This window comes from Polypterus senegalus, chromosome 8 (genome assembly GCF_016835505.1).
Source record: "Polypterus senegalus isolate Bchr_013 chromosome 8, ASM1683550v1, whole genome shotgun sequence".
Classification (NCBI taxonomy): domain Eukaryota; kingdom Metazoa; phylum Chordata; class Cladistia; order Polypteriformes; family Polypteridae; genus Polypterus; species Polypterus senegalus.
This window is the reverse complement of record NC_053161.1, coordinates 60,061,828-60,088,588: the sequence shown is the minus strand read 5'-3', so window position 1 is coordinate 60,088,588 and position 26,761 is coordinate 60,061,828. Positions and strand designations below refer to the sequence as shown.

General features: G+C 38.2%; 1 protein-coding gene across 13 annotated transcripts in view; it reads left to right on the top strand.

The window, feature by feature from the left end:
- Window positions 1-26,761, top strand: part of cadps2 (Ca++-dependent secretion activator 2) — a 795,011-nt gene that overhangs the window by 131,027 nt on the left and 637,223 nt on the right. For all 13 annotated transcript variants that reach the window (XM_039761141.1, XM_039761136.1, XM_039761130.1 and 10 more), the window contains exon 2: window positions 22,489-22,602. In XM_039761141.1, the coding sequence (XP_039617075.1) occupies window positions 22,489-22,602 (114 nt within the window). The remainder of the gene's footprint in view (window positions 1-22,488; window positions 22,603-26,761) is intronic.

The window sequence follows — 26,761 nt, the reverse complement described above, 5'->3', positions numbered from 1 at the left end:
AGCACATGCATCAAGCTTCTCAGCTGTGCTTGTGCTAAGAAAAGGAAAGATTTTAAAAATAACGTAACACGATTGTCAATGTGACCTTTTGTAAGTAGTGCCTGGAGGATTCAGTGTGGAGAAACTCTATAGAGACAGCGTGTGTATTAACTTGTGGATTTTTCTGTGAGTATTTGGTGGCAGTCTGACAAAGTTGCTTCGAAGACAGCATTAGCCGCGGAGCTCAGCTCAGACCGAAATTAGATGAATGGGAGGGGAGATGATGACGTGACTCCCCCACCCGCCTTAACTGTCAATCCCCACAAACACAGTCTCGGAATTTGCATAAGCACACCCCTTCACCTACAATTTTAACTTAGTTATAAAGTGATCAAAACTCTCGTTTATATTCTGCGTCCTCTCATTAAACTTGTATCCCGCATTACCTGTGGGCATGTGAAACGCCAGCGGCAGCCTGTCTATGAACTTAATTTAAAGTTTAGGTTTACACCTTGCTTTCTTTCCGAGGCAGCAACACTCATGAATATGGTAGTATATGTCACTCGCTCGCTTCTTATTGTTTTTCGCTGCGTTCTCAATTATATAATGCATGTTTTCTTAAGCGCTTTTTGCAGGTCTTCCTGGTTTTCTACGCACTGCGTTGACAATCAGTTCACGTGATTACGTGGGAGGCGTGATGATGTCAAACGAAACTCCGCCCTTCCAGCTCAACTCCATTACAGTTAATGGAGAAAAATACCTTCCAGTTATGACCATTAGGCGTAGAATTTCGAAATGAAACCTGCCCAACTTTTGTAAGTAAGCTGTAAGGAATGAGCCTGCCAAATTTCAGCCTTCTACCTACACGGGAAGTTGGAGAATTAGTGATGAGTGAGTGAGTGAGTGAGTGAGTGAGTGAGTGAGTGAGTGAGGGCTTTGCCTTTTATTAGTATAGATATAATACGTTACGTGGCTGTTCGTTTGTCTGTCCAGGATTTTAAATAACTCCGTAGCTTGCAAACCGTTTTTCCTATTGATCTGAAATTTGGTACACATATATTACATGATGTCTACTATCCGCTTTCGGGGTGATAATTGACCTCCAATGTTGTTCATCTTTTTATTTTTATTTTATTGTAGAATCAACACTTGGCAGCAGCCAGCAAGGTGGCCGTATGGCGCATGTATATAGGCGCCGTTCTCATTCCTACCACCTTTGCTTTTACTTCCCCTACCTCTTCATATCTTAAATCATTCTTGAAGCCGATTGAAGACTTAAGTGCCAGCTTAAGTGAAAAATTAAAGAAAATGTACTAAATAATTGCAACACAAACACTGACTTAATTAGTTTTAGTGGGCCACTAGGGTAGAGAAAAGAAGAGCTACTTAGGGAGCAGCAAGCCCATCAACCTCTGTGCAGACTTTTTGCCCCCAAGCTGAGCTCCATCAAGGCAGGGGATGGGACAACAGGCTGCTTGCTGCTTGTTCTGATCGACACATTTACAAAACAAAAGACGCTGATGGTAGAGTGTTAGAGGTGCAAAGGGATTTAAGGTGGGCTAGGGATTACAAGCTTTTTCTTAGGCTTCAGAAATTGTAGTGTTGACAGATCCGAGTTTCTGTTCCCTTCAATATGCTTTCAATTGGTATCATTTATACTTTACATACATTATTAAGCCAATTTATACAAAATATACATAGCCAAGCCAGCCCTCTTGGTTTTATACAAAGTAACAATGCCGCTGTATTCATGATGTCTGGGAATAAGCATCTATGTGTATATATCTCAATTTAATATTAGTTTATTTTAAATAAATGTATGAAGAGTTTTTCAATTTATTTAAATACATTAATATTTATTAACTATTTTGGGACCCCCCTCCCCCAACAGGACGACATGCCGATGTGCGATTGGTGTGTCTGTAGAGGGCTGCTTGTCTGTTGCCGAGGCAACCGCAGATTTGCAGCGCTGCAGCATAGTGCAATGGAAACAACTACAAGGTGATTGATATTGATCCGTACCACCCTATATGAGGACAGATCCAGGGCTTAGTGGACCCGATTCAAAGCTGGATCCTTGGAGACACTTTCAAGTGCATTGTGGAGATGCTCACTATTGATGCAGTCCTGTCAGGTATCGACGAGAGCCTTTGTAGTGAACTGCTACGGAACGACGTCCACTCTATGCTAGACCTGACCCGCAAGCTGAAGGTGTGCACAAGTCACCTGGAAACAATAGGGTGATCTGGGCTTGATGCCTGATTTTGATCCAGTGTGCCGTGCCCACTTTACACCAGCATGTGTCCCAGAACATCATCCGTGCCCTGACCAACGCAGTAAATGTGAAGGTCCACCTCACCACGGACACATGGACAAGTGCTGGTGGCCAGGGATGCTACATTTCCCTGATGGCACACTGGGTGAATGTTGTGGAGGCCGGGAGTGAGTCGTACCCTGGGATGGCACAGGTGCTACCCACGCCCAGGATTGCGGGCCCTACATCCATCAGGGTCTCCGCCAGCAGCTATGCTACTGGCTCCAACCTCCACTTCTCCTCCGCCACCTCCTCCTCCACTTTCACCTCAAACAGCAGTCAGCCATCAGTCACTAGCTGGAAGCAGTGTAGCACTGCTGTGGGGAAGCGCCAACAGGCCGTGCTGAAGCAGATCTGCTTGGGGGACAAACAGCACACCGCCGCAGAGCTGTGGCAGGGTATAAGGGACCAGACCGAGCTGTGGCTCTCGCCACTCAACCTACAACCATGCATGGTTGTGTCTGACAATGGCCGTAACTTGGTGGCAGCTTTGGAGCTCGGCAACCTGACCCATTCCATGCCTATCCCATGTTTTAAACTTAGTTGTTCAGCGGTTTATCAAAACCTACCCATTTGGACAGGTAAAATGGTGCAATACCAGAAGGTACATGTGGAGAGATTGCTCCAAAGTTTTCCGTCTGACAACGCGGCCAGCACAGTCCGTACTTCCTTAGGCAACCGAGGAAGGGAGACAAGAGGAACACACAGCAGTTCCAACAAAGGCAGGGCAACACTATCCAAGGCATGGGACACTTTCATGACACCCCTCCAGCAACCTCACCCTGAAGCGTGGCCTAGTGGTACAAGGAGGGAAAAGTTTTGGAAGATGGTGAAGGAATACATAGCAGACCGTGTCAGTGTCTTAAATGATCCCTCAGTGCCGTACAACTACTGGGTGTCCAAGCTGGACACGTGGCATGAACTTGCGCTCTATGCCTTGGAGGTGCTGGCCTGCCCTGTCGCCAGCGTTTTATCTGAACGTGTATTTAGTGCTGCTGGTGGCATTATAACAGATAAGCGTATCCGCTTGTCCACTGGCAATGCTGACAGGTTGACTCAGATAAAAATGAACAAGGCCTGGATTGCTCCTGATTTCTCAACTCCACCACAGGAGAGCTGAGCTGATAAAGGCAATTTCAAAATATTTTTTTTAATGGACTTTAAAATGCACCACACAAGGTATGCGGTTGACTCTTGTTTTGTTTTCTCCTCCTCCTCCTCCTCTCCAGAGTGTATATATTGCCTGCACTCTAATTTTTTTAATAGGGTCAGCTCAAGTGCATGCATCAACTCAAATTTTGTTATAGGGTGCGCTGAACAGCGTGCACTCGCATCTAATGTTTTAGAGCGTCAGCTCACCTGCAGGCACTCCCATATTATGTTTTAGAGCGTCGGCTCAACTGCAGGCACTCGCATATTATGTTTTAGAGCGTCGGCTCAACTGCATGGACTCGCATCGAATAATTTAGAGCATCAGCTCACCTGCAGGCACTGGCATATCATGTTTTAGAGCGTCAGCTCACCTGCAGGCACTGGCATATAATGTTTTAGAGCGGCAGCTGAACAATATGCACTCCCATATCATGTTTTAGAGCGTCAGCTCACCTACAGGCACTTCCATATCATGTTTTAGAGCGTCAGCTCACCTGCAGGCACTGGCATATAATGTTTTAGAGCGTCATTTTTCCTGTAAAATTGATTTTTTTTGGTGATTTTCGGGGTATTTTTGTCAGTCTGTAAAAGTGGCGTACAACTCGGACAAACTGGTTCCCAGCAGTGACTTGGGAGTCCAAGATGCATCCTGACATCGTCCCCATGCTGTTCCCGGTCCATTTGCGTGGTGTTTCTGTCACTTTCTGACCTTTTCCAATGGACCAGGCACCCTCCCCTCTTCAGAGCAGGGGGTGCCTGGTTGTCTCCCATTGACTTACATTATACTCGGGTGCTCGGTAGAGCACACGAACATCGTGATGTGTTCGGACCAAACACTTTGGTGCTCGCTCATCACTAGTAGCGACCTCTATGTAATCTGACGTGGCTTGCTCCGGCAAACCCCTAATGGGACCACAGATGAAATGAACATCCGCTGTGTCCATAGGGACATTAAAACAAACAAGACTATATCACTCCCTCTGAAATTTAAAGGGAAGAACTTTATGGAAACGGCTGCCATATCAGACACCTCACTCTGGCCACTCCTAATTGAAAAAAAGGAATGCCCTTTTCCCATGGGTCTTGGCCAACGGCAGAACGCCTCGTCCCGTAGTGGATAAAGAGGGACTCGCCACAGGCAATGTCAGTTAATGGGCCAGGTTTGAAATTGAACTGGATTTATTCAGCGAGGTAGGGGATGAATCCTCAAGTGAAGACCCTTGACAGCTTGCAGACTTAGCCATGCCGTCACTCGACCAACAACCTCCCCAGACAGGACACCCAATATGAACCCAGACAAAATAGCAGTGAGAGGTGAGTGCAATGCTGCATCAGACACGGAGGAAGCAGAGACTGCCATTCAAATGCTCATTTGCAATGAGCTGATAGCAGCTTGGGTTTTGCATTCAGACAAGCCCCCATCGCAAATGACTCTTACTATCTGGAGAGAGAGGACCTGAACTTTAAAACACCACATTTTTTACTTAAGGATGGCTTTCTGTATTTGGTGATTTCTGATTGCATGGGTGACAGGTGTATCGAGCAGTTGGAGATGCTCATAGTGAGAAGGTTTTAAAAATCGCTCAGTCATGTTTTGGGGGGGCGGGAATCACCTCGGTGCAGAAAAGATGAGGGAATACGTTTTGAAACACTTATTGGGTGAATATGGGCCTGGATGTGGAGCAATTCTATAAGGCCTGTCCCGACTTTCAAATAGTTTCCACTCACAGACTTGCCAGAGCACCTCTTGTAAAGATGGGATTAGATATTGTTGGCCAGCTTCCCAGGAGTGAAAAAGGCTTTCAGTATATGCTTGTGTTAGATGATTACGCCACAAGATACCCAAACAATTTCACTCATATTGGCATCCCTTGTGAGATTTTGACTGATGAAGGCATGCCCTTTATATCTCGCATCATGAGGCAACTATGAAAAAGTTTTGTAATTAAGCAGTTACAAAACTGCACAGTTTATCATCTGCAGACAATGGCCTAACTGAACGATTTAATAAAACCATAAAGCAGATCATTTGGCAGGTGGCCCACAACAACCTGACGACCTAGGATACAGTAGTGCCTTTCCTCCTGTTTGATGTCTGAGAATCCCTTCTAGCATCCACTGGGTTGAGTTCTTTTGAACTATTATTTGAATAAGTTTGATGTATGTCTGATGCCGTGTGTGTTTGAGCTGTTGAAAAAGCTCAGGCAGGCCTCATATATATCCACCCTGGACCTCATGAAGGGTTATTGGTAGGTGCCCTTGGAGGAGTTCAGTTGTGAGAAGATCACGTTTACCACTCCAGACAGGCTGTTTGAATTTACTGTGTTTACTTTTGGTCTCCATGGTGCACCATTGACCTTTCAGCAGATGGTGAACCAGATCCTGCATCCCCATTCCACATATGTGGATGCCTATCTTGACGATGTTGTCATTTTCAGTTACGACTGAGAATCCAATTTTGTCTGCCTTCAGGCGGTAATTGACAGTTTGCGGCTAGCGGGTTGATGGCTGACCCTAAGAAGTGCAAGCTGGGTATGTCGGAAACCCATTATCTGGGATATTCCATGGCGAAGGGTTTGCTCAAGCCTCAAATGGACAAGGTAGGGGAGGTGCTTGCATATCCCCATCCCGAAACACAGAGTCAGGTTTGTGCCTTCCTTGGACTTGTGTGATGCTACAGGCAGTTCATTCCCAATTTTGCGCATCGGGCTTTCCCCCTCATTGACTTGACAAAGAGCAGTAAGAGTCGAGTGTCATCTGGACCAACGCCTGTGAAGAGCCTTGTTGGACCTAAAAGCCAATTTATTCTCATTCCCATTTATGCACAGTCTGGACTTTTTAAAGAAATTTATTCTGCAAAGCGCTTTTGGTTTAGGAGTGGTGGTCTCACAATGTTTTCAAGGAGAAAGAACACCCCCATCACATTTCTGAACAGGAAGCTGCTACCCAGGGAGTTTAATTATTCAACCAATGAAAAGGAGTTTTTAGCGATTGAGTGTTGAAGGTCCTCCATTACTACCTCTGGGCATGGCAGTTTACCCTGGTGACTGAACACGCCCTGCTTCAGTGGCAGTACAAACAGGAGGATATGACCGCACGGCTCACTCGGTCATCTATTAGTTTGCAAGATTTTGCTTTTGATGTTTGCCACCGTCCTGGAGCTGCACACACCAATGCTGACGTTCTCCCCCCCGGCTGAGCCCTGCTTAGAGGGTTGCTTTACCCACACCGGTGTGGACAAAGCTAAGGGCCGGGGGTGTAAAGTTTCTGAACTCTATTTTGGGACCGCTCCTAATGGAACAACATGCTGAACCGCTATTGCCGCTTCTGTGTAGGGCTGTTTGTTCGTCACCAAGGTAACTGCAGGTTCGCAGCACTGCGAAAACAACTACAAAATGATCAAGATCTCTCTACAAGTGCCTGATGCTGATGGGTGATGCAAGGAACATTATAAATGCAGGGAACAGTATAACTTGGCTGCTGACCTGGCCCTGACCTTGCCCGTTTGTTTTGTCTGTGTATAGGAGAGTGGTAGATCCCACTACAATAAATAACCAACCGTATTGCTCCTGTTTCAAGTGCTGAGAGTCAGCCTCCTTTTTGAGGTGCTAGACAATGACTCACGTATCACAATTTACATTGATTTAATTTATTTTCTGACTCTACTTGAATATATTTTTATACGTGTTAAATTCACCTTCTCACTTGTCTTTTTTTTAAAACAAACAAAAAAAAAGTCTGGTTGACTTCATATTTTTTGGTTTCAGTCCCATATGTAAAATGATTTAATAAAAATCAATTAAGCAAACAATCTTATGAATAGTTGGAGCAGTTTGACAAATTGGTGGTTAGATTAATCAAGTAATTAATAAAATGGTTAACAGATTAATTATTTACAAAACAATCATTTGTGGCAGACCTAAATCAGATGCTGTACTTTATAATACTAAGCCTGGCAGGGATAGGAAACCATTTAATGATAGAGCAAGACAGTATTCAGGCAATAAGAGGCCTTGTCTGGCTATGCCAAATAGTGTACAGGGTTATAGAGTCACTGTCATATTTATAGCGTGCAATGAAATTCTTACTTGCTGTATACTGCTTAATACATGCAAGTCTCCACTGTCTAGCATCATGATAAATGAATATAACAACCCATAACTTAAAACTTATGTCTGCCTTACCTGAAAAATACTGTCCATGCTTGTAGGTTGAGTTGTCACTGCTAGAAGAAGTTGTTATGTGAAACTGTGGAAGCAGATTTTTCACACATGGGAATAAAGAATAGTGGATGGCAACACCAAATGAGCCTGCAGTCCCAAGTATGTTATAAGTGTCTCTGTATCTGTGTGTCCATGTGTTGGCTTTGTCTCTATCATTCCAACAAATGGCTCATCACAACCATTTGTAGTAGTAAAATGCATTGCATCTGTCATTTAAACAGGTGGATTATCACAAACTTTAACACTGCTTTTACAAATCCCATATCAAATGACATATAACAGAGACATGTGTTGTTCATCACAAACATTTGCAGTACTGTGTTTTATTACTACAGTTGTGATGCACCATCTGTTGGAATGGAAAATCTAATTAATTTTATTACTACATACATTACAAAGCATATTCCAATAGATGGTGCACTGCAAGTGTTAATGTCTATGTTGATTACTTAGATGGGTAGCTCAGCTCTTTACCCTATAAATTAATATATAGCACATTTCACATCTATCTACAGTAACTTACAGTGGCTTTCATATCTATTATGTAGCACCATATCTGCCACTAATTATGGTACTGGAGAGTGATGAAATGTTGCACACTGATTAGTGCATCTAAGTAGGAATTTAACTGTACAGTACTCTGTGCATGTGACAGTAATGACCCTATCAACCAATTTGTAGGTGTTTCCTTACAGCCCATAATAATATGCTAGTAACCTTGGAGCTCCCTAGCCCTTTAAAGGAAGACAGGATTCTAGGATTGTGAGAGTACCTCCAGAGGGAGCATGATGAGAATGATCTCAAGAGTTCCGTAGGCCAAACCTGATCTTAAAAATGTTCCCAGGAAATCCTGCAAATAACTTGTTATAAGTTCCTTAGGCCATATTGCTCTTTGGACTTGTAGTTGAGTGATTAGAAGAACGGGAGTTAGGAAGTAGGGAAGCAAGGGCAATAGCTTGAAAAGGTGCAGAAGTTCATATATGAAGGTTTTTTTTTTTAAAAAGTGGGCTATGTGTTAGACATTCAGTTGTACAGACTCCGTACAAGTCTTGTGTCTAGTTGCGCCCGGTGTGGAGAATTGGATTTTGATTAGTTTGTTTATTTGTTGCTCTTCACTACTTTGTACACAGTATTCATCCACTCCTGTATTTTTATTTCATAAATTAAACACACTTTTATAGTTCTATGGTTTCCCTGCTGCTCATTCTTTGTATAAGAATGGTTTGAGAGCACTTTCTAGACGCCAGAATCATAACTCACTTTAATCCTTTATATACTGTATAGGTATAGCATCAGGCAAATATTTACACAGAACCTACATTTATGTCACTGATGTTTCAAAAAGCTTCATTTGCTTAGTTGACCTTCTTGACAATATACTACTTGAGACCAGATATAATTAAAAGAATACAACAGAATGACATACTTAAGTCAATAACTGTTTTTGTTTTGAGGCGGAAAGTGCACTTTTTTTTTTTTTTGCAGGATGAAAATTGTTACGGCTATTGCACAAATGTCTCAGAGTTTTTATAGGAAAGCAGGACTAGATAATTCTTAGGTTTACAGTAATTCTTTTTACTATGCTTTTTTTAAATGCTTTGTGGGCCATATGAGATTCTGGTAAATTTGACACTAACAATGTTTATTTATCATTGTATTAAAACTCGATGAATGACAGTACAGGTACCCTTAGGCCACATTTCTTGAAATAAATCTCTTTGACTTTCTGTTAATTGGGTTTGCCTATTTATGCTTCATGAGCACATTTTTTTATTTTCATTGCCATCTTTGCTAAAAGAAAAAAGATTGACCTTACAGCTGAAAAAATAAACAAAATTTGAAAAATAAATGTTTTTTTCTTTTTTGTTTTTCAAATTTGTGACTGTTTATTTCCTCTTAGGCTATCTGCTCTCTGTAGTATTCATGGCTCCTTTAATGTCTAAGAAGGCATCAATGAATCATTGTATTTGCTACTTATAATACATTCCTTTAGGGCTCTTGCCACTGATGGCAACATCAAGATTTCTGTATTGCTTAATAAAAAAAAAAAAAGAAAACTTAAAGTAGACATTCTAAAGAGTGTGAGTGATGGCAGGGGAAAGCTAGTAATTTAGCCTTAAAATAACTCTAGCATTTTGTTCTGCTGTAATTCATACCATTTCAAAAGCAACTTGGAGCATGTGTGAGTCTCAGGATTCTTTGTAATGCACACAGAGTAATCCATTTGTGGTGGTAGTGCTCTGAACTGATATTTTATTGCTTGCTTTCAAAAAGATATCACAGTTATCCCAGCTATGGGTAAGGAGATCTTGAGACTGGTACCGTATTAGATGTTCTCTGACCTCGGGCAAATCAAACAGTACTTGTGTTACTTTTACAGGAGGCTTTCTCCCCATCTCTCCTCTTTCCTTCTCAGGTAGAGTCACCCACAATCTATACAAGCTGATTCTGCATTTGTAGTTTACTCAGCATTCCTAGATTATTGATTCAACACTGTTTAGCCAAAACAATAGTCAGGCATCTCAGTTTAACCATAGCACTATGGCCTGCATTATCCTGGTTGAACTGTTGAACAGTTCAGTTTTCTTCTTTGTTGTTATAGTATTTTGTTTTAAGGTCAGCAGTTTTATGTCTTTAAGCATTCTGACCATGAAGAATAATTGATTTTAGTTTTTAAAGTTGTCCTTGATGGAGACTCTGTGAAAGCATTTTGACTATTTTGATTAAATGGGCAAATTGATGTTGGCCTGCTTATTATATTTAAACACAATTATTTAATATTTCTTCTGTTTTACATTCTTGTTATTTTGTTAAAATAATCAATCTGAATTTGAAGGACTAACAACAGTTTGTGAAGGTAAAACACATAAGTAAACAGGCAGACAAAGAACACTTCATACAAGTTGCATGAAATATAATCCTGTGTGACAGTTTGGGGGCGCTGTTGTCCCCTTGAACCCTCAGATCAGACTCCAGACACCAGATAAAAGTCCAAATATAATTTTTATTTAGACAAGTAAGTGCACAAAGCACCCTCCTCTCCACAATACTCATAAACAATAAACAATCAATCAATAATACAATCCACTCCTCTCCCAGACACATGGCCACCCTGCCACCCAGCTCAGCTCACCTGTCTGGGATCTCTCACAGTCTTTTATAGTTCATGACCCGGAAGTGCTTCTGATCCCTCAGTCCACGTGACTTCCTAGCACTTCCTGGTCAGATCAAAACTCCTTTTCTTCAACCCGGAAACACGTCATTTCCTCTGTCCATGTGACTAGGACGCACTTCCGGGTTGTAGGCAAAACACTCGTTGCTCCTCCCTGCAGTGCCTTCTAGGGACCCCTGTGGTATCCAGTAGGGCTGTGGATGAAAACTCCAATGTCCATAATTCCCTGCTAGCATTCGGGGCACCTCCATGCTACAGGGAGGGCTCCACCTGGCGGCCTGGGGGTATTGGCCAGTATGACTGTCCGGCCATAGTCCACACCTGTTAAATCCACATACATGGAAATATTTCTTTGTTTTCAGTAGCCTAGGAGGTGCATGCCAGCAGATGTTCATACAGTGCACCCAATGTTAATATAGGGACAGATTCTCACAGAAACATGAGACTATGAGGAGTAGGATGTGAGGAGTAGGTAGTTGTTTGAAGCTAACAGGAAAGCAGTGTTTTCTGTACATGTGTCAGAATTTGTGCGTGTACAGAAGTGAAATTTTTCTTGACTCCTTTTGTTTAATTTTAACAAGGTAGACAACAATATGGTCTTGTATTCCTTATGCATTTTATATTGGTACTTCTTTCTGAATTAATGTTAACAATAAAATTAGCTTGCACTAAACAAATAATTTAATCCCTTAGGAAATCATTATGTGTTTAATTGATGTACACTGTATTGTAAATGCATTTTAAAAGGACATATGTAAAGATTTCTGATTATTTTATAGCATTAGAGAACTGAGATTAGGAAATCCTTTCTGTGTTTTTAAAAATTAAAATTTCTTGCTGTAATATGTTTTTCAAAGTATTATACTCTAACGAAAAATTGAGAGTGCTTAAAGGAGCTAGTGGAATGCTGTCATTTTCCCAAAGTATGGGTGCCATAGAAAGTTAGATGTTGTAAGTCAAATACACAAAAAATAAGAAAAAATTAGTTGGTGAAATAGTGGTATTGTAGTGATTCAGAAATACTATGAAAAGAGTGTAAAGTTATTAAAAGATTAAATGAGATCATGAAACAAAATTATGTGTAATTTTCTCAAAACTCAGTCCAGATTATGATTGTGGGGAGCAGCAACATGGATGGTCTGCCATCTCATTGAGGGCCCAATCATGTAGTCACCCATATTCATTCATATACAGTAGATCCAGTTTGGATTTGTACTAACCACTTTGTCACTCTTTTGATAACATGAAATTAAAATAGTGTCATTCATTTATCTCACCTTCACAAACATTTTCTGAAACAAAATATTTTGTTGTGTATTGTCAACATTTAATCATTTCATGCATAGACTCTATACTATATGTTTTTTGGTATGACAATTTCATTAGAAGGTATTCATTGTAGTCTTTTTGGTTGTGGCAAGGAACTTATCCATCCTTTAACTTACTGATCTCTCTTTTATTTATAGAGGGGCTTAACCGAGAAACATTTTAAATGTAATATCCATTATATTTTAGATATTGACACAACTTTTACGCAGGGGTGTCTAGATATAAATAGATGGATAGTCTAGGGTAGTTTTACAATAACCTCTTTTTCAGTGAATTTACTACAATACTATTTTTAGGAATTTCTGTGTTCTACATTTAACAGAGTATGAGTCAAACAAATCAACTAATTTAACTAATTCATCAAACTTGGGAGTTGAAAAACTCACTGTGTTCTAATTTGTTGCCATGCAAAGACTACTTATTTTTTTTTTTTTTTTAACTTTGATCCAGTGTCCCTGAAAAAATTTTAATAGAAAGATTCTCAGATTAGATCTTTTGACAGTTTCTCTCCCTTTGAAAGGTTTCCATCATTTTAATGTTAATTTTCTAACACTAAATTATGTAAATTTTGATAATTTGAATTTGTTTGCTAGAGAAGAACTTAATTGATTGCTGTTAATAATTAATTAGACAATTCAGTCAGGCCTCCACTTTATTTTCCTTAACCTTTCTCAGTAGATGGGGATTTTTACCTGTTAGACTTAAAATTGATTTTTGTTTTAGATTTAAATTTTTTTTCCTAGCTCCTTGTCACAATTTCAATAATCATTTTAATCCTTTCAATTTTGTAGAAAAGTATAAACAAATGTATTTTTCATTGACAGTAAAAAAAAAAAAAAGAGTTCTGTCATGATATCATCTACACTAAGTACTCTCGAATACTTTCTTACATTCTCACATTGTTAGAGACAATAACTTAAAAGGAAACATGAGCAGCAATAAAGTAGGAAAATAGAATAAGAGATGTACAAACACACACACGACTTGGTGTGCAGTACTGAGCAAAATGTCTAGAATTAGAGCTAAGGTTCTCTTGCTCTTCCTCTTATGTTGTCTCACTGTGGTGAGTCCAAGCTAAGACATCAACAATGAAGAACTTTTAAATCATTTCAAACATCAGGTCATTGAAAAGCATAGCACAGGAGAAAGTATTCAGTAATATCAGAATGGTTCTCTAAACCTGGCAGCTGGGTAAATAAGACTTGGTAAAGGATATCTCTGTGTCGCAATACTGATAATACTGTAGTCCATTTTAGAATAGATTGAAACTTTATAATACAGCAAGGGATGACAATTACTGTAGAAAGGTACTATAAAATATAATTTGTTTTATAAAGAATATACATTATGTGCAAACTCAAACCTGCACATCAATCTATCAGTTCGAGGTGCCAGCATAATGACAGCCTTTTCTTAGTAAAGGGAAGCTTTTCTATAATATGGTGAAATATAAATTGGAACTTTAAACATAGAGGACAACTTTAATCTGAAAACCTTATAATGAAAGAAAAAATCTCCTTTCATTGGGTTAAAAGTTGAAATTGCAAGACCTAGCTGTTATTACGGGAAAAAAAAACTACAAATAAATGGAAGTTAAGGGTTATTAAACTGTACGTTCGACAGCATTTAGAATAAACATGCAATTTTGGGAAGATTATTGGGTGAAATTAATAAAGTGCAACCATAATGATGATACAATGTAATATGGAAACATTTTTTTTAACAATTTGAATAACATTTACATTACAAGAGATTAAACAGCTTTGTCATATTTTTCATCAACTTATGTCCTTAAAAGACTCAGCTTGAGTTATGAGAGAAGAAGAACTGAATTGATTGCTGTTAATAATTAATTAGACAATTCAGTCATATCACCACTTTATTTTCCTTAACTTTTTTCTGTAGATGAGGATTTCAAGCTGTTAGACTTATATCACAATGTGACTAATGCATACTGGTTTATGAAACAGGATAATATATTGCTAGGATTACAGAAAGATGCTACTATATATTGACATACAATATGGAGTGCAAGACAGATAAGACAAACATATGGTATCCAACATTAAAAGGGTGCGCTTTGCTGATTTAGAGCTTACACAGTGCAGGTGAGAAAAGCTGAACTGTTAGGTTGTGACAAAAGGCTTTGTCTGTATTTAAAAACTTCTAAAAGTTTTAAGTTTACTTGACACTGGTAATCATGATCCAGTTGCAGCAGCAGTCTAACCTAAGAAAGTACATGTTTAACTGGCTGTTTTCTGTTTACTTGGAGTTCTAACTTTTCTTTGTACAGGTAAACAGTTTTATGATTTTAAGGATGAGGTCCAGTGTTGTGCTGACCTGCATGTCATTGCTCAGGGATCAAGTAAATAATTTTGTTGGCGATAGATTTCACTAAATCTTTACAACATGGTCCTTTACTTGTGGTGTGAGCTTGCTGTGAGTTTTAGGTTCTTCGCAGTGTCCTTTTTAAATTCACATAGAGACTGTGACTTCTTTTTTTTGAGTTTCTTCTAGTTCCCTTCTTGAAGCATCTTTTCTTTTTCCAAAATGATCCTAGTCAATGGAATAAACATTACCTTTGTAAGAATTGTTTAGCTTGCAGTTACAAGCTTAAAGTGATTGTGTCCTTCTAGGTGCCTATATGAGTGTCTGCTCACCTGTTAACTCAATTTACATCTGTTGTTACCAGATGAAACTTGAAAAGCAAACTGAAAAAGAATGATAGAGCTGCAGAATCATTTAGCTCAATTGTATTTTCCTGGAATGCAGGTGGTATGAGGCAACTGTCATTCTGCACATCTGTTAGCTCTGTTTTTTTTTCTGCAGAGAAGCCAGCTGAAATCCTTTACAAAATGGAGCAATCCCCTCTTTGCCATGCACAAATAGCCAGTGAAAAAAACATTACAAGATATATATTAAAAACATACACTGTAGATTTTTATTTATTTCTTTTTTTTTAAACCCAGCTACTGATTAACAATTTGTGGTGGGTGTTTTATTGCCTTGGACATTGTTTTGCTTATTTGGTGGCTTAGATTATCCCACTCTTCCTCAAGGCAGATTCTTAGATGACTACATTCTGTGCAAAAGAGCATTGTCTTCCAGACAGTTAAAGTTTCCTGTCTCCTGCCAGCCTAGAATAGTTTATCAAACCTCCTGGTAGTTTCCAAGGCCTCTCATGTAATTCAATGGTCTTTCAGAATTTATTGTAGGTAAATGTGCCTTTTGGGAAACCATGTCTATACAGTGGTAGGTAAAGATATGCTCTGACAGCTTTGCTTTCTATTTTTTCTCTGTCTGTCTGGATCAGCATCTTGTGTGAACGGAACCCGGGTACAGACAGGCAGACGTGTTGTTTTCCACCAACACACGTTTATTTACAATACTATTTACAATAAAGTTCAGTGCACACAAACCCCAAGTCCCCAAAATCCAGGCCTTTCACACACATTGCCTTTCTTTTGGCTGCCTCCACTCTCGCTCCTTGTGGTTCGTCCTGCTTCCACCCAACTACAGCCTCGAATGAAGGGAGGCGGCCCCTTTTATTTTCACCCGGATATGCTCCAGGTGCTCCCTGGCAATCACCCGCCGACACACCCCCCGTGTGGCGGAAGTGCCGGCTGTACTCCCGGAAGCACTCCGGGTGTCCCTGCTTCTCTTCCCCCCAGCACTTCCTGGTGTGGCGAAAGTGCTGAGGTTCAGGGTTCCCAAGGCATTGGGTCGCCCCCTGGCGGTGACCATAGGCCCCTACAGGGTTGGGCTTCCAAGCCCTCAACCCGTGGCCCCCAAAGCAACCAGGGTGGCGGCCCCCACGTGATCCAAGGTGGGCACACGCCTTCTTCCGGTCCCTCAAGGCGTCCCGGCCGGGTCGTCGCCCCTGGGATCCCTGACACATGGTAATATTCTTTTGCTGATTTTTTTTTAGTAATTAGTAACAGTCACCTTTTATGAAATAGGTATGGATTCTGAAAGTATTGTAAAAGGACATTGACATACAGTATCTGTTGTAATATTAGTTTGTACAGTTTATGTGCTGGATAGAAAGCCATTAAATTTCCCCTAGATGTACTTGAGAACTTTCTAGAGTTGTTATTTGACCTTTTTATTAAGAGGTTTTTGGACCTTTTTAATAAGAGGTTTTGCTTTCCTAATTATCCATATTTTTCACTGAAGTTTTTACCACAACTGTTTTTGTTTGTGAAATACAGGTACATAATTTTATATAATGTTACTAAGAAGAGAAATTCATTATGTTTGATATGACAAGATATTTAATATGATTCTTTAATGTTTTATAAGATGTACATAGTCTAGCATAATCCATTTTCAATTAATTAAAAATTGAGAGTGAAACAACAATCATCAAATGTCTATTGATATAGCTTTCCTATTGCAGTAATATCATGTTTCTGAAACTCCCACTGTAATTTACTGCTGCGGTTTAAAACTGCATGCCAATGAATACATTAAATATTGATCCTCTGTATTATTTACTGTTTAACTAAAACATGTAGTTTAGCACTGTTTAATAGAAACATTCTTCTGTGGTCTTGAAAAAGGTTACAAAATCAAAATATTTGGTAGTTTTGAAGTTTTGATGATTGGTATTAATTGTTATAATAATTATATATAGTTTTAATTGTCTTTTTTGTTGTAGAAAGTCTTGTTTTCATAATAGTGGGGAAAAACTTGAAACAATTTTTTAATTATGTTTTGATTGTAATATAAGTGCCTATGACCAAACTGAGAATTGATTCCAGGTCCTGGAATTATGATGCATCATCTGTACTAACAAAGTAACAATTAATTTGCGTTTTTGTTAAAAAATGAGTATTTATGAATGTCAAAAGACACTCTTGTGAATGAATGCGGACAGTGACTCAATGGAGATGTTTGCAGTGATAGTGAACAAAATGCCATAAGAATTCATTACCTGTTTATAGTCCATTAAAACTGATTAGCATGATTAGAGTGTAGATAGATAGATAGATAGATGGATACTTTATTAATCCCAAGGGGAAATTCGCATACTCCAGCAGCAGCATACTGATAAAAATAAACAATATTAAATTAAAGAGTGATAAAAATGCAGGTAAAACAGACAATAACTGTATAATGTTAATGTTTACCCCCCCTGGGTGGAACTGAAGAGTCGCATAGTGTGGGGGAGGAATGATCTCCTCAGTCTGTTAGTGGAGCAGGACAGTGACAGCAGTCTGTCGCTGAAGCTGCTTCTCTGTCTGGAGATGATACTGTTCAGTGGATTCAGTCGATTCTCCATGAATGACAGGAGCCTGCTTAGTGCCCGTTGCTCTGCCATGGATGTCAAACTGTCCAGCTCCGTGCCTACAATAGAGCCTGCCTTCCTTACCAGTTTGTCCAGGCGTGAGGCATCCTTCTTTTTTATGCTGCCTCCCAAGGACACAACTGCGTAAAAGAGGGCACTCACCATAACCGTCTGATAGAACATCTGCAGCATCTTATTGCAGATGTTGAAGGATTCCAGTCTTCTAAGGAAGTATAGTCAGTTCTGTCCTCTCTTGCACAGAGCATCAGTCCAGTCCAGTCCAGTTTATCATCCAGCTGCACTCCCAGGTATTTATAGGTCAGTACCCTCTGCACACAGTCACCTCTGATAATCACGTGGTCCAGGAGGGGCCTGGGTCTCCTAAAATCCACTACCAGCTCTTTGGTTTTGCTGGTGTTTAGGTGTAAGTGGTTTGAGTTGCACCATTTAACAAAGTCCTAGATTAGGTTCCTATACTCCTCCTCCTGCCCACTCCTGATGCAGCCTACGATAGCAGTGCCATCAGCAAACTTTTGTACGTGGTAGGACTCCGAGTTGTATTGGAAGTCTGATGTATATGGGCTGAACAGGACCGGAGGAAGTACAGTCCCCTGTGGCGCTCCTGTGTTGCTGACCACAATGTCAGACCTGCAGTATGATTCTGATTAGGCACAGATGTACAATTGTCTGTCAGAAATTGCAGTTATTTGGTATTTTCTGTGGCACTTCTTACTCTAGTCTTAAAGTATGTATTCTCTATAAATATATGATTTATTATTGCTGCCTGGTGTTCAATTATTTTAATACATTGTCACATATTGCACATGCTCTTTTATGACCTGCATTATTATTGCTGCAGACATTTCTTCTCAGCTCACTTCAAACTCCCTTAGTGGTATTTCTTGTTATTCTAAGTAGATTTTTCAAACTTGTCTTGTTGTGATACACTGCTGTGCAGAGCCATATTTTAAAGTGATATGCTGTTGATACAAAGCCATATTGTAAAGTAAAGTATGTGCTGTTGTCTGAAGGACTCCACTTGCCCCTTATTTTCTGGGACATCCTACTTTAACTGCTTTTTTTCTAGTAAATACAGACAGATAACCAGTTTCAAGCCTTATATGTGAGTCAGACATTCAGGCTTCTCTTTGTTCATAACTTTCATGGAATACTAGTGTATAAAGAGTTCATCCTATATGACGATTCTGTTGATGAGTATGTGATAAATCTGTGTTTCACACAGACTTGAATAACTTATACAATTGCTAGGAATAATAGTAGTAGTAGCATTAATATTATTACATGCTGAGAGTGCAGTGCAATTATCACTTGTATATTTGAACAACACAAAACAGAATAATAAATATTTTGATTTATAGCAAACTCTTTTAGTGTTTGTGCATCTCTTCTAAGTAGTTTACAGTTTTTATATTGATAAACAGTTGGTATTCAGTTATGTGTCATGAAGTAGTGGCAAAGATGTGGGACTGAGCTCTAATACATCCACTATCCCCACCTTTAGTAGTTTCTCTACCTGTGAAATGAGTGTGTGTAGACATATAATACTGAGCACAAATCGTAGACACGTTAAATTACTCAAAAATAGTGAAATGCAAACAAAATCCTATAAAACAGTAACCAGATTAAAAAAAACAGTATTTTACGTTAAAATGGTATTATTTCTCATTGATACCCTGTTATGCAGTTTTAGAAGGCAATTGGATGGCAGTTTGCTTCTGGCATTTAGGAGAACTTGCCTTTTTCTTCTGCATACTTCTGCAGTCTCACTTCCTTCTTTCTCTTCAGGTAATTGTAAAGTAGATGGCCTCTGTAATATTGAGATTATGACTTTGTGGAGGCTATATGATCTGTTGCAGATCTCTTTGTTCTTGTTTTTACTTAAGATATATATTTATGACTTTGGCCATATGTTCAGGGTCACTGTCATGCTGCAGAATGAAGTTGAGACTGATTTGATGCCTCTATTATAGTATTACATGAATAAAATGACAGTACTTCTCACAATTGAATAATCCATTATGCTCTGTTTCCAAACTGTAACACGATAGTTCTGAGCATTAGCTGCCATTATTCAGCACCTGTTTCCTTGTGTTTTTGTGCATAGGGGAGTGTCTTGACTTTGTCTGCACTTTAGAGCAATGGCTTTTTTGGCAGCAGTTCTCTAAGAAGACCTCTTTTGATAAGACTTTCTTGGACTTAGAGGAGTGTACTTGGATCGTATGGGTTAATGTGATTTCAGAGCTGAAAGCATTGTTGCATTTCTTCAGATTTTGAAGGGATATTGATTTGATACATCCTTCATGTGCTGCACTCAGTTTCTGTGGTGGACTACTCATTTTCTGGTTCTCAGCCATGTCCATTTCCTTTTGCTTTTTAAGAAGACCTTCGCCAGAATATGTTGAATTACTTGTCTGCTACAAAGTTCCTAATTGGGATTGGCTTGGCAGATACTGTACCTAACTGTTTCTCAGTAAATCAGTGATTGTAAGAGAGGCCGAGTGATCAAATGTTGGACAATATATTTATATCTAATTGTGTGTGTGTAGGTGTAAATTCAATTTTCTATCTTTGGTGCCATTTGTCAATCATTAAATCATGTAAAAGTATAACCCTAAGTTATGGGGTTGTCATAGAATAATTTTGTTTATGCAACCTTACTAAGAATCAGATTTTGTTAGTGAAAACAAATGAAAGGTTGATTTTAGGCTTGGGTGTCTTCTGTTTGGCACTGGTATTTTCTGTGTCTTTGTGCATATACCTCAATTCCATCAAAAAAAAAAGCTGTCAGTTGATTGTCTGCCCTTATGTTTGGTTGAGTGCATGGTCCATGTCCTTCATGTCCATACATATTGACAAACACAGCATCACTCTCATGTAATAGAAATGTCTGATTTGACTTCCCGTTTTTTGTTCAGTGCAGCAGGGATAGATGTTCATTACAGGTGATTGCAAAAACAGAGTGCATTATGTTTACAATCTCTTTAAACTGCTGCTTCCACTTTCTATTACTATCCCCATTTGTGATTAACATTTCGCCATCATTACACTGCAAAAAAAGCATTTCTTAAAGTAAGCTAAATAATCGTAAACACCAATTTTTCAATAATTTTTACAATAAGTAGAACAAGATTTAATTTAATGAAATAAATACCTTTCCACTTAGTGTACTTCCTCCTCCTTATCCTCGTCCTCATTCAAAGTCATCATCTGGTTTGGCAGACTCTTTCCGAGACCTGTTTAAAATTCTTCCTTACTTGAGTCTTCACTTTGACAGCTGCTGCTTTGATCACCTGTTACCTCTCACTCTGATCTGGAGACTCTCATGCTATCTATAAAAGCAATACCCCCTTGTTTATTTTGATAGTATTTGTTGACTGTGTTTTTTCCTATAGTTCCTTGGATCCCATTATATGTAATAGTGTAGGCTTGATGAGGTCTCATTCAGTCCTTGTGATCTGATTACTCCAAAATGCATGAAATGAAGTCCTCAAGGTGAGGAATGAAATTATCCAGAAGAGAAAAACCTGTGAAGCATCATCACACAATCTAATCTTCCCAGTTAATGACCCTGATGTATGTCACAACCAAGTATTAATTATCCAACACCTAAGCATCTATTTTTTATCAATGTCCAAAGCAAGTCAGATGACATTAATAAATAGATAATTAACAACTTTCTTTTTAATTAGTAATAATATGCAGTAAGTGGGCTGGCATGGTGACGCAGTGGTAGTGCTGCTGCCTTGCAGTAAGGAGACTAGGGTTCGCTTTCCGGGTGCTCCCTGCGTGGAGTTTGCATGTTCTCCCCATGTCTGCGTGGGTTTCTTCCGGGTGCTCTGGTTTCCTCCCACAGTCCAAAGACATGCAGGTTAGGTGCATTGGCGATTCTAAACTGTCCCTAGTATGTTTTTGGGGTGTGTGTGCCCTGAGGTGGGCTGGCATCCTGTCTGGGGTTTGCTCCTGCCTTGCGCCCTGTGCTGGCTGGGATTGGCACCAACAGACCCCTGTGTTAGGATATAGCGGGTTGGATAACGGATGGATGGATGCTGTAAGGTATACTTGCAATTTGTGCAAAGTTCTTTTTAAGTAAGGAGGTACTGGCGTCCATCTCACATTTTGTGACCAGTAATAATCTAAGAAATTTTAAGGACAATGCTTTACTTTGTTTTTTGTTTGTAAAGATTAATTTCTTTTAAAACATGACTCATTTTTTTTAAAGGTTTTAATGTTGAACTGACCTGGTATATCGATAACAAGTTCTTTTGGTATTAAAAATATTTTTATAAATTTGTGAATATTTGTGTTTTAAAAATAAGATTTAAGTGCTTTTGCAATCTGTCAAATTTGTTGTACAGAGTATGATTATGGCCAACCATAGCTACACACAGCAATTTTGAGTGAAATTTATTTTTTAAACTTCCACAAAATGTGGTGGATCAGTAATAACAAGTATTACCCTTCATTCTCTGTAGCATTAAATTATTGTAGGAATACTACTGGGCAGACACTATTCCTAGGCCAATGGAAGAAATTATTTAATATACAGTTAAATGTTACACTTCATTACTGTTCTAATTATAAAGTAGAAGATAAAATGTATATGCTGCTGTTCATTCTTCCAAAACAAGTTACATTTTTTTATGTTCTCAGTAGTTCAGTGTACAACCAATAACCAAGCAGCACTGTGCTTGAGCTGATTCCTGATGTACTCACTTGTTACCAACTACTTACCTTTTGGTAATGTTGCTTAAATGTCCCTGTTTTTTCTAATATCTGAGATATTCCTTTGACTAGTGTAAAACATTTTTGACTAGGATTCAGGAACCCTATGTACCTTTAAACCCACAAAGACCAGGTTAAGGTAAGAAGGGCTCACTATATAAAAATGTTTCAGGCATTGCTTTCTGATACTGAATAATTATAAAATCGCTTTCCACATTGTAAATAATTTAGTTCATAGGTCACGTTTTTTTGTAGAAGTCTGATTGTTACCTATCTTTATTTGCAGCTTAACAAGCAACAGCTGATAACAATCAGAGAAAGATTCCAAGCCTTTTTGAATGGAGAAACTCAGATCATGGCAGATGAAGCTTTTTGTAATGCAATTCGAAGTTATTATGAGGTAAGTCCTATAATTTTGCAATATAACATGATACATCCAGTAAATGTTGGATAATGATCATGAAGACATATTTAAGTTAAGAAATATTTAGGCTATACAATTTATTTAATGATTTTCTTTTGTAGTTTAACAGTATTTTGTTTTCCACTGCAGGGTGCGCGCGCGCACACACACACACACACACACACACCAATCACACACTAGGGACAATTTAGGATCGCCAATCCACCTAACTTGCATGTCTTTGGGCTGTGGGAGGAAACTGGATCACCCAGAGGAAACCCAAGCAGACAGGGGGAGAACATGCAAACTCCATGCAGGGAGGACCCGGAAAGTGAACCCAGGTCTCCTTACTGCGAGGCAGCAGCGCTACCACTGTGCCACCGTCCCGCCCATTATTTTGTTCTCATATTCACTACATTTGTTAAATCACCAATTAATATTCAAAACTGTAGCTCATGTCAGGGTCCCAGAGTATCTAACGAACACCCACAGTGAAGAAGAGCATAGCATAAAACTAAAGATGCAATATATATGAAATTATATTGAGAAAACTTTTAATATTTCAGTAAGCATAAGAGAAGGCAACTGCCTTAATGTGATGTATAATCTTGCTATAATCTTTGTAGAGATCTGTAACTTTTTTGCATTATCTATTCTTTTTTTTAACGTATTATTTTCTTGCAATTTGTCTCATTTATTACTTGGACATAAATTTTCCATTTATCATGACTATAAAGATCATGAAAAAAAGCTGGGATATCTGCCAACTGTGTTTTAGAAATTAGCACATACTGGTAGTTGTTAAATGCAGTGTTAAGCCAGATCTAAAAATAGAGGCCCCATTCACTATGGTGGGAGGGAGTGTGTCCATCTCCTAGGTTTCAGGAAGCATGATGGTGTGACATGGCTGAGCAGAGCTTTATTTGTTCACATAACTGTTAATCCTAAAATGTGTTGGTGTGGTAAACTTCTCAGTCATGGAAATCCCCACATTAACATTATTTATGATGAAAATCAATCAGGAAAATTTGTTTTGCATTTCTTGTTATATTTGTGCTTTTGTTTCTTTTACTTTAGATGTCACTTGTCTCTTATTTGATGAAATCTAGTAACATTTGTAATCCTCCATTTGTTAACTATGTACTTTGTGTTTCAGCAATAGCAAAGCAGCAAATAAATTAGACAGCAGAGTCTAATGAATCCTTTTCATAATATTATTTTCGCCTGTGATAAAATATGATTGGTAGTAATATGGAAAGGAAAGTGGAAATCAGTGCCTTTAAAGAGTTAAACAGTGAAATGCAAAGTATTACAAAGCACAGTTGGCAATACATAATATATCCTAAATTATATTGGTCAGAAAAATTTAAGACTGCAAAGACCTTTTCCAGGCCTTGTGTATTTTGCTAAATTCTTGTTCAGATAATATTATTGCAGTGCTAATTTCTGTGTTATGTCTTTTGCCTTTTGCAATCAACTTTGAGAAATTAACTGTTAAAGGCATTTTTGAAATCATTTATGACACAGTAAATGTGTTATATAAAAGCTATTTTTTGGATTATTCTATTTAACATTGGCTAAACGTGACGATGCAAACTCCTAAAGCTTGTGTCTATGGCATGACATAAATGTCGTCATTGTTATACCTTCAGTTTTTAAATTAAGATGTAAATCATGCTAAATAGAAAATTAGGGAAGACTTGTATTGTCGGCTTTAAAGGTTCAGCAGTAAGCTAACCAAACACTAAGCATTACCCCTGTACTGTTTTGCAATTTGAAGTACTTTAAATCCACTGTCTGCATTGACGAGATAAACTGGCCTAAAGCAAAATTTGTTTTTATAGCTGCAGCTGCAAGTAAGAAGACATTTGGTTATTGAATACAAAATAGTTTCACTTTCTATTATACAATACCTGCATGTTACTGTTAACATGTAATATATAATTTAAAAATATATTAAGGCTCGAAGCAAAAACATTAAAAATATATATTTTTTAATTGTCCTGAAATTGATTATTTTAGGATATTTGGTGTTCATTGAAAAGTTTTGTGACCTTATTTTTCTGTTGCAATTAAGGAACTGCATATGCTGCAAATATTGCGCTTTGGGATAAATTCAAATGTATAATTTTTATTCACTTATGTTATAAGTATATTAGTTAGCTAAGCTAGGTTTTTGCTGCAGCTGAGAGAAAGAAAAGGCTGCTGCAGTGCTGATATTTTTGCTAAAGTTGTAAACATCTGGCTTTGGTACTACAATATGCTTAGTTGTTGTCACAGAACACACAGAGTGCTCTTATGTTTGCTATATGTGTAATACAATGAAATCACAATAGAAAGCATATAATACACTCAGCCACTGTACATGGCTTCTGCATTACTAAGAGTCATGACTTTCAATGAAGACAGCTTACCCATTTTCAACCATTTCACTTTAACCCCACTTTTTCATATCTGTCATATTTTTCCAGTTGTAAAGATGTGTTTTGATACTATCACAAATCTCAAATTGATGTGTGGAGGAATAAGATGAATGCACATATAATAGTTTACAAATGATGCAGAACAGAATATATGGGTGTTATTTATGTTGCTTAGTTGAAAAATTTTATTGATTACCTTTTTTTTCATTTTGAACAAACATTGTTAAGGGGGAAATAATGTTGGACAGCATAAAAAGAATCATTCACAATCATAACAATTTTTGAACTTTTTGATATTGATTAGTATAAAAGTCTGTATTATGTCAATTAAAAGCAAACATCCACAAATTATTTTATAACAAAACCAGAAAATCTAGTTTAAATACATATTGAATATACTATAGTATAGCATATCTGTAACATTTGGATAGCCATTTAACTTTAGAAGTTACATAATTAACAGAATGAGATCTGCCTATGTGCTGTTAATGCATTCCAAATGAGTTCTAGTTTATTCACCAATATAGAGATGAATAAACCTTTGGACAATTTCCAATGCTGTCCACCTGTTGCCTTCAACTTACAGATCTCTGATGGGCTATCACCTCTACTAATACTATGAGGACTGCCATGGTGTGGATGATTCTAACTTTTGTCAGGTCTCTTTGGCATTTATGATATGCCTTTGTATTCAAGGACTGCATTGTGGGGGCATGATGGCTTTTATTTTTTCCTTTTCCCTTTTTGGAATGAGGTGGATAAAATGTAGGCTTGCAGACTGCTTGCAGTTTAGCCACAGATGCCATGTATGACTCAATTCTGATGCCCAAAGTCCTCAGCTTGTGCGCTTGTTTGCTTAAAGGACTTTGGACTACAGGATCTCTTTTATGTCATTCAGATAATATTAGTGTTTAGGTAAGATAGTGCTCTGGGATTTGTTTTTGGTGCTAAAATCTTTTTATGGTTGTGGCACCTGGATATCTTAAGCATGTGATTATGGATTTTGCTGTTTTTTGTCTTGTTGGTTACACTGCCCTGAGTACTGTAGGAGGCCCCATCTTTCCCACTTAGGGAAAAGATGCTTCTTCTTTCACCCAACCACATGACCTTTCATGGGAAAGGAAAAAAACAAATCACAAAGCTATTTGTTCATGTACCCTATTTGATTTTCTTTGCAGATCTTTTAATATACTCATATTTTTATGTGAATACAATCCTCTAATTCAGCATAATGTACTACAGTTTAAAAAATTTTTAGTATCAACATTTTCCTTATTCCCTCTTATCTTTTCAAAAGCTGAAGAAAAGGTAACAGAGCAAGGGAAGCACTGTCATCGATTACAGTCTGGCTCACTGAGAACATCTCTATAACAATTAAGGCAGCAAAAAACATTAGATGAATCAGAAAAATGCATTCTGTACATTAAAATATTGTTGTATATACTGAAAAATTGCCAAAATACTGCAATTAAAGTAGAAAAAATATTTCTGAGTTAATAAATACACACATTTTAGAGCGATGTCGACCACAAACTATAATTGATTGCTTTCACATCTAGAGCAGATTTTAGGGAGCACTATTTTTTTTAGCAAGATACATACTATACTGTGCTAGAAGTGTTCTTTTTAAAACGTGACATTACTTTTCAGAGTTGATTAAAAATTTACTTTGTTATCAAAATTTGTAAAATACAGCACCAATTTGTTAATCATAACATTATTTTTATTCAAAT